At 42.1% G+C, this 9,325-nt stretch overlaps 1 protein-coding gene across 4 annotated transcripts in view; it reads left to right on the plus strand.

Annotated features, from left to right (window-relative positions):
• Positions 1-8,723, plus strand: part of LOC126473940 (heterochromatin protein 1-like) — a 154,047-nt gene extending 145,324 nt beyond the window's left edge. For 3 of the 4 annotated variants that reach the window (XM_050101300.1, XM_050101301.1, XM_050101303.1), the window contains 2 exons: positions 5,560-5,669; positions 8,227-8,723. In XM_050101300.1, coding sequence (XP_049957257.1) covers positions 5,560-5,669; positions 8,227-8,251 — 135 coding nt within the window. In that variant the 3' untranslated portion in view covers positions 8,252-8,723. The remainder of the gene's footprint in view (positions 1-5,559; positions 5,670-8,226) is intronic. The other variant, XM_050101302.1, reaches the window with a different exon arrangement.
• The last annotated feature ends 602 nt before the right edge of the window (positions 8,724-9,325 follow it).

Raw genomic sequence — 9,325 nt, forward strand, 5'->3', positions numbered from 1 at the left:
AGTATCGGAACTTCAAGCGCTGATAGAAAGCACTGAAGCTGAAATCGTTATAGGTACAGAAAGCTGGCTGAAGCCAGAGATAAATTCTGCCGAAATTTTTACAAAGGCACAGGCGGTGTTTAGAAAGGATAGATTGCTTGCGACCGGTGGTGGCGTGTTTGTCACTGTTAGTTGTAGTTTATCCTGTAGTGAAGTAGAAATGGATAGTTCCTGTGAATTATTATAGGTGGAGGTTACACTCAACAACCGATCTGGGTTTAATAATTGGCTCCTTTTACCAATCTCCCGACTCAGCAGCATTAGTGGCAGAACAACTGGGAGAAAACTTGGAATACATTTCACATAAATTTTCTCAGCATGTTATAGTCTTAGGTGGAGATTTCAATTTACCAGATATAGACTGGAACACTCAGATGTTTAGGACGGGTGGTAGGGACAGAGCATCGAGTGACATTATACTGAGTGCACTATCCGAAAATTACCTCGAGCAATTAAACAGAGAACCGACTCGTGGAGATAACATCTTGGACCTACTGATAACAAACAGACCCGAACTTTTCGACTCTGTAAGTGCAGAACAGGGAATCAGTGATCATAAGGCCATTGCAGCATCTCTGAATATGGAAGTTAATAGGAATATAAAAAAAGGGAGGAAGGTTTATCTGTTTAGCAAGAGTAATAGAAGGCAGATTTCAGACTACCTAACAGATCAAAACGAAAATTTCTGTTCCAACACTGACAATGTTGAGTGTTTATGGAAAAAGTTCAAGGCAATCGTAAAATGCGTTTTAGACAGGTACGTGCCGAGTAAAACTGTGAGGGACGGGAAAAACCCACCGTGGTACAACAACAAAGTTAGGAAACTACTGCGAAAGCAAAGAGAGCTTCACCCCAAGTTTAAACACAGCCAAAACCTCTCAGACAAACAGAGCTAAACGATGTCAAAGTTAGCATAAGGAGGGCTATGTGTGAAGCGTTCAGTGAATTCGAAAGTAAAATTCTATGTACCAACTTGACAAAATCCTATGAAGTTCTGGTCTTACATTAAATCAGTAAGTGGCTCGAAACACCATATCCAGACACTCCGGGATGATGATGGCATTGAAACAGAGGATGACACGCACAAAGCTAAAATACTAAACACCTTTTTCCAAAGCTGTTTCACAGAGTAAGACCGCACTGCGGTTCCTTCTCTAAATCCTCGCACAAACGAAAAAAATGGCTGACATCGAAATAAGTGTCCAAGGAATAGAAAAGCAACTGGAATCACTCAATAGAGGAAAGTCCACTGGACCTGACGGGATACCAATTCGATTCTACACAGAGTACGCGAAAGAACTTGCCCCCCTTCTAACAGCCGTGTACCGCAAGTCTCTAGAGGAACGGAAGGTTCCAAATGATTGGAAAAGAGCACAGAAGGCGTTCGATACAGTTCAGCACTGTCGCCTGATAAACGAAGTAAGAGCCTACGGAATATCAGACCAGCTGTGTGGCTGGATTGAAGAATTTTTAGCAAACAGAACACAGCATGATGTTATCAATGGAGAGACGTCTACAGACGTTAAAGTAACCTCTGGCGTGCCACAGGGGAGTGTTATGGGACCATTACTTTTCTCAATATATATAAATGCCCTAGTAGATAGTGTCGGAAGTTCCATGCGGCTTTTCGCGGATGATGCTGTAGTATACAGAGAAGTTGCAGCATTAGAAAATTGTAGTGGTGCAGGGAGTGGCAACTGACCCTTAACATAGACAAATGTAATGTATTGCAAATACACTCCTGGAAATGGAAAAAAGAACACATTGACACCGGTGTGTCAGACCCACCATACTTGCTCCAGACACTGCGAGAGGGCTGTACAAGCAATGATCACACGCACGGCACAGCGGACACACCAGGAACTGCGGTGTTGGCCGTCGAATGGCGCTAGCTGCGCAGCATTTGTGCACCGCCGCCGTCAGTGTCAGCCAGTTTGCCGTGGCATACGGAGCTCCATCGCAGTCTTTAACACTGGTAGCATGCCGCGACAGCGTGGACGTGAACCGTATGTGCAGTTGACGGACTTTGAGCGAGGGCGTATAGTGGGCATGCGGGAGGCCGGGTGGACGTACCGCCGAATTGCTCAACACGTGGGGCGTGAGGTCTCCACAGCACATCGATGTTGTCACCAGTGGTCGGCGGAAGGTGCACGTGCCCGTCGACCTGGGACCGGACCGCAGCGACGCACGGATGCACGCCAAGACCGTAGGATCCTACGCAGTGCCGTAGGGGACCGTACCGCCACTTCCCAGCAAATTAGGGACACTGTTGCTCCTGGGGTATCGGCGAGGACCATTCGCAACAGTCTCCATGAAGCTGGGCTACAGTCCCGCACACCGTTAGGCCGTCTTCCGCTCACGCCCCAACATCGTGCAGCCCGCCTCCAGTGGTGTCGCGACAGGCGTGAATGGAGGGACGAATGGAGACGTGTCGTCTTCAGCGATGAGAGTCGCTTCTGCCTTGGTGCCAATGATGGTCGTATGCGTGTTTGGCGCCGTGCAGGTGAGCGCCACAATCAGGACTGCATACGACCGAGGCACACAGGGCCAACACCCGGCATCATGGTGTGGGGAGCGATTTCCTACACTGGCCGTACACCACTGGTGATCGTCGAGGGGACACTGAATAGTGCATGGTACATCCAAACCGTCATCGAACCCATCGTTCTACCATTCCTAGACCGGCAAGGGAACTTGCTGTTCCAACAGGACAATGCACGTCCGCATGTATCCCGTGCCACCCAACATGCTCTAGAAGGTGTAAGTCAACTACCCTGGCCAGCAAGATCTCCGGATCTGTCCCCCATTGAGCATGTTTGGGACTGGATGAAGCGTCGTCTCACGCGGTCTGCACGTCCAGCACGAACGCTGGTCCAACTGAGGCGCCAGGTGGAAATGGCTTGGCAAGCCGTTCCACAGGACTACATCCAGCATCTCTACGATCGTCTCCATGGGAGAATAGCAGCCTGCATTGCTGCGAAAGGTGGATATATACTGTACTAGTGCCGACATTGTGCATGCTCTGTTGCCTGTGTCTATGTGCCTGTGGTTCTGTCAGTGTGATCATGTGATGTATCTGACCCCAGGAATGTGTCAATAAAGTTTCCCCTTCCTGGGACAATGAATTCACGGTGTTCTTATTTCAATTTCCAGGAGTGTACATAGAAAGAAGGAGCCTTTATTGTATGATTACATGATAGCGGAACAAACACTGGTAGCAGTTACTTCTGTAAAATATCTGGGAGTATGCGTGCGGAACGATTTGAAGTGGAATGATCATATAAAATTAATTATTGGTAAGGCGTGTACCAGGTTGAGATTCATTGGGAGAGTCCTTAGAAAATGTAGTCCATCAACAAAGGAGGTGGCTTACAAAACACTCGTTCGACCTATACTTGAGTATTGCTCATCAGTGTGGGATCCGTACCAGATCAGGTTGACGGAAGAGATAGAGAAGATCCAAACAAGAGCGGCGCGTTTCGTCACAGGGTTATTTGGTAACCGTGATAGTGTTACGGAGATGTTTAGCAAACTCAAGTGGCAGACTCTGCAAGAGAGGCGCTCTGCATCGCGGTGTATCTTGCTCGCCAGGTTTCGAGAGGGTGCGTTTCTGGATGAGGTATCGATTATATTGCTTCCCCCTACTTATACCTCCCGAGGAGATCACGAATGTAAAATTAGAGAGATTTGAGCGCACACGGAGGCTTTCAGACAGTCGTTCTTCTCGCGAACCATACGCGACTGGAACAGAAAAGGGAGGTAATGACAGTGGCACGTAAAGTGCCCTCCGCCACACACCGTTGGGTGGCTTGCGGAGTATAAATGTAGATGTAGATGTAGATGATATCTTCACTGGTACATCAAAGGTATGGCATCACCACTGGCCTTGACAAATCAGAAAAATATCGGCTGCTATAAAAATTACAAACCATGCAAACAAAAAATGATTGTGTTTTGAAACAAAGATCACCCCATACCATGCCAGTTATTGGGCCTTTTGTGATGATGATAACTGCAATCAAGCAACAACAGTTCTCTTCAGAGTTTTCTCACACAGATACGCCAATCATGGTACTGTATGCAGAACCGAGACTCATCAGAGAGACATGGTGTCACTCCTGTATCTAGTGTTCTCTTTAGGCATACCACTGTTGGAACATCTGCTGCTGCATCGAGTGAAGTTGCAACAGTGGGCACTGTGCTGACTGTCCGTGGTGCTCCATACATTGTTGCACTGTCTGTGTAAAACTTATCTTGCTGTAAACAAGCTCATATACTGATTAAAAGTATGTGACACACCTGTACGATCCTGCATGGCCAAGCTAACAATATGTATGTCCTCTCGGGTGCTAAATATGTGGGGCCATTGAGTTCGTTTATGACCCTTCTGAACCCATCAATTCTATCTCTGCCTGGCAGTCGTGGAATCTCGACTAACCTCAGAAGCAATGTTACGGAACAATAAACTGCAGTCATATTAAACGTTGATCCTATCACTGTTGAACTCTGACATGCTGGTAGGGTTTCTCCTGACATGAGTCATAATATGATTTTCTCATCACCACCCAACATCCAGATGAGATTTCTGAATGAAAAACACTTTGTGTCATCTTTCTTTGGATATATAGTGTAGACACTATTGCATGTACCTACTGTGAGCAGAGGCACTAATTTGCTAATCATTTTCGTACCCATGAATGTAGTACGTTTTACACCAGTTCGACGTTAGTTGTGTAAGACTCATTTCCCATAATTCTTTTTATAGGTTTGATTATTTGTGTAACTTTACGTTTTTTAATGATGTTCTGTTATACAGGAACATTAATTGCATGATGCATACATTACAAAATGGTAGTTTCAGACTGAAGTGTACAAGGGGTAGTCATAAAATTTTAATAATCACTTTGAAAAAATAATGTTATGTAATTATTTCTTTAGTTGTGCAGTTGTGCAGATTGAAATCCCAATGCCATAGTGCTTTAGCACACCACTAGCCAAAACAAAATGGTACAGCCCATCAATAAAGTGGGTTATTGTGCAGCTGCTTCAGATCAGTTTAGATGACTTCTTTACTCTTCTGGATTGGCCCAATGCTCAACATTTCTGTTACCTTTGAAACAAATTACCACGTAGTATGTATATCAGGACTGCAGACTTGTACCTACAAGTAAATGAACAAATTAATTACATAACATTATATCCCTCTGTGTTTCAAAGAGTTTGAGGCTACTTGGCAAAGTCTAAGGGTACATTTCTGCTGCTGTGAATTGCCACAGACCTCAAATTTGTAGTCTGTATCTGTGTATTCTGAGAAAACCATTCCTATCTGCAAACTCACAGAGCTACTTTCAAAATTTGCTCGATGAACAGTTACTCGTGTACACATCATAAAAAATATACAGTAGTCCTAAGGCATCCTGCCCTATTTTTCATGTGGGTCACATTCAGTTTTATAAACTTGTTTGGCAAAAATTGAAGGTTTTATATTTATAGATGAATGTAAAAAATACTTTGTTGTAGGCTAAGAACCTCAACGTGCGTGAATTGAGAACTGACCCAGCGCACACAAATAGATACGCTGAAGAACAGTCTGCCAAAAGGCAGAGTAAGCGGGGGAAAGGCAAGAAGAGGTAGGTTTCATTGAAAGTTACCAAATAGACAAAATAAAACCATTAGGCCCTCTAAAATGAAGTAAGCCTTTACTGTATTAATGTCTTTCTTAGAATATTAATTTCTTGTGAATCCTTTTCCTATTTTACACTTGGCTAGATAGTTTGAAGTCTTACATGCTCTCGAAGTAAATTCATTTTGTGAACACTGCAGTTTGTAAGGAATTGGCGCAGTAAGATAATTGACGTTCAAATGTGACAGCATGACATAAGGCTAGAAGGAAGCTATTGTGTTTGGACGTGCTCATGACATAACCTTGAATGAAGTTGCCTTATTTGTCAGTGTATCAACTGCCCAATATGTCTACAAGGAATGGCGTACTGCTAGCAGCCATGGAACACAGAGTAAGTTCAGCACAGAGTTAGTTCTGTGATGTTTTGAGATATTCGTACAAGACCTACACCCACTCATTCAGGTTACCATGAACATGAATGCACTTATTTCATTATTCTCTGTGAAAAAGTGTTGCTCTCTTTCCTATATATTCATGATGAGCATGCTGCGGACAGTAACTTCCTCCAGTGTGACAACAGCCCTGTACACATAAATTCGTGGTTTGATAAACATGCAAGCATTGTACCATTCCTCAGTTTGTATGCTAAATTGCACAGTCATAATCCCAAAGAAATTGCTTGGGACTATTTGGAACAGTATGAAGGGGGACCCAAAATTAACTATAGAGCTGCACGTGATTTACTTGAAGTACCACATTGCACTGCCCAAGGGCTGTTGTAGGATCTCTACCAAGAAATCCACCAGGCAGTGTCAACAGACAGCGACTAGTATTGTTTCTCTGGCAGTTCTGTGAGTGTGCATACAGTGCAGATGTGACATGAGAAAATGGCTACTTCTTACAAACAATGTGTGACTGTGAAAATTTGTTTTTTTTTTCCTCGGCAAGAACTCAGCGGAAACTGTTGTGTTGGTTCAGACAGCTTACAAAGAACATACTCTTAGTAAAACTCAAATTATGAATGGTTTCTCTCAGTTTAAAAAAAGAAGAAATGGCCATTAAATATGTCCCGTTACGGTCACCCTTAAGCTGCTCAAAGCGAGGACAACTCCAGCCAAATCCATGGTCTGATCAATGAACATTGTCGCAGGACAATCGACCAGCTTGAGGACTTACCTGGGATGTTCTGGATGCTCAAGTCAATGCATTTTGACCATTGACTTGGGGATGCAAAGAGTGGCAGCAAATTATGAGCTGAGGCTTCTCGCCGGATATCAAAAGGATCATCGCATTCATGCTTGTCATGAAATAAGGACTCATTCTTAGATGCTCAAATTTTTTTCAGTAAAATTGTCACAGGCTACGATTCATGGTGCTATGTGGGTACAATCCAGACAGTAAATAAGAGTCAGTTCCATGGAAGTCAACTGGCTCACCTCATCCAAAAGAAACTCAGCAGGTGAAATTAAATGTGAAGGTGATGTTGATCTATTTTTTGACATCAAAGAGACTACAAACACAGAATTTGTTCCTCAAAACTAGACAGTAAATCTACAATTCTATTTGGAGGTTGTGAAATGGGCGTGCAGATGTTTGATGTGAAAACATATGCCTTTGTGGAATTTCAGCGAGTAGCTCCTGCATCGTGACATGCTCCCACACACATGACTCTTAGTGTTCGCCAGTTTCTGTCCTCATTGAAGACGACCACCGTGATCCATGCATCATATTCACCAAAAACCTCCTTGGAATTCTTCCTTTTCCCCAGGATGAAAAGAAATTTGAAAGGGAAGCGTTTTGCTGATGTCAAAGACATAAAATGCAAATTTTACGAAGTTTCTAGCAGGTATTGAAGGGTTAATTTATAGGTGCCTCCACCACTGGAGTAAATACATACTTGGACAAGTGCATTAATGCTAATGGAGCGTACTTTGGAGGAGATTACGGTTGTATTTGAAAAACAATGAAGTACATGTTTCCTACAAAGAAATTCCGGTTATTTTTGGGTCCCACCATCATAGGTGAGACACAGCGCTAAACATCCTAGCAATTTGGTAGCTTCACGGGATCTAATCATGAATGAATGACTTCAACTGGATGTGGCATTCCTGAAGAAACTTATGGACTCTTATTACTTGCCGAATCAAGTCTGTTATCAAGGCTAGAGGGTGCGTTTAGGCAGTATTAGTGTGTTGTCTCCTGTGTACTTACGTGTATGAGAATAGATCACTACTCACCTGGAGAGAGGAAGGTTGTTATCTAAACCGTGTTCTAAGTTCATCCTTTGGAAAACTAACTACTCACTCTTCCAGCACCACCATCAAAAACTCCCAGTGTTACAGATGGGAGTGTCTGTTTAGCAGTATGAAGGACTTTGTCAGTAGCTTGGCGGGTAATCTTTCTTCTCAATATGTCTACCACTCATGTTTTTTCTATCCCGTAAGTGGTGGTCTGTGCTCATATAGATATTTATTTCACAATGAATTTGTTTTAAAATATATTTAAAGTGTTTTAGTATACTGTCATTCAGTGACCTTGTACAGCAAGACCATTTTTTGTTGCAGGACGACATATTATGATACTGAATAAACTGCAGAAAGAAACAAAAAATGGTGCAGGTGTGATATTAGTCACATGCCATGGCTGTCAGAATGGTGTTACAACCTTTTTATATCTTCTTTTAATGCAGTCTAGTAGTATTTGATTTTGTGTGCAGTTTTATAGAAATGACCAATTTTTAAAGTTGTACAATCAGACTGTGTTCATTAATTGTGAAATTTTAATAATAATCTCTTAGACTATTATTATTAATGCATATTTCAAAGATTTCAGAAGTACACGGCCATAAGTTGCAATATAGTAGGGCACTATATCCTAAGATAAAGAAGTTACTATAACTGTGACGATAGTTTGGTTTGAAATATTTACTTCATGAGACGCATAAATCAAATAGTTCTACTATATTATTATTAATATTTAAGTTACTGTACATGTAAAACAAGTCATGTACTTCGTCATTATATTATAAACATAAATTAAATTTGTAGAAAAGACTATATAATTCTCTGAATATTACTCATTTTAAGAGCTCTGTTATAGTTTTCAAACATACCTAATTATGGACCAAAACATTGATCACCTAAGCATCATGACTGGCAGTGAAAGAGTAAATTACATACAGCATAAGTAAAATAGGTTTGGACCGTAAAACCAGATATAGTCCTCACCCTCCTCCAAATATAAATGTGAAAACTAAAATGAATAATCTAAGTTGCTCATACTTCTCTGCAAGCCTTTTGATTTCACAGTTGATGTATTAATGACGCTACTTATTTCATTAGGCAGCTTCTCATTTGGCTGTAATGAGGCAGAGGAGACACTGTTCTAGATCTTTACTCGACAGAAAACATGGAACATGAATCAGCTTTATACCTCTTCAGTGGTAGCCAACAACCACTAGGCCAGAGTGATGCTATTTGTTAAAATAGTTTCTGTAGCTATAAAGTAACTTCAATTTTCTTCGCCACAAATTGTAGCAGAGCCCCATCAGTTCATTTTATTTCATGACATTCTGTAAAACAAACGGGCATCTGTTATAAATCCCAAGCTTTTGTATCAAAGCTACAGCTACCTTTGGCTAACACAGTAGCACGGTCTTAAGAT

Source organism: Schistocerca serialis, chromosome 4 (assembly GCF_023864345.2).
Source record: "Schistocerca serialis cubense isolate TAMUIC-IGC-003099 chromosome 4, iqSchSeri2.2, whole genome shotgun sequence".
Lineage (NCBI taxonomy): Eukaryota > Metazoa > Arthropoda > Insecta > Orthoptera > Acrididae > Schistocerca > Schistocerca serialis.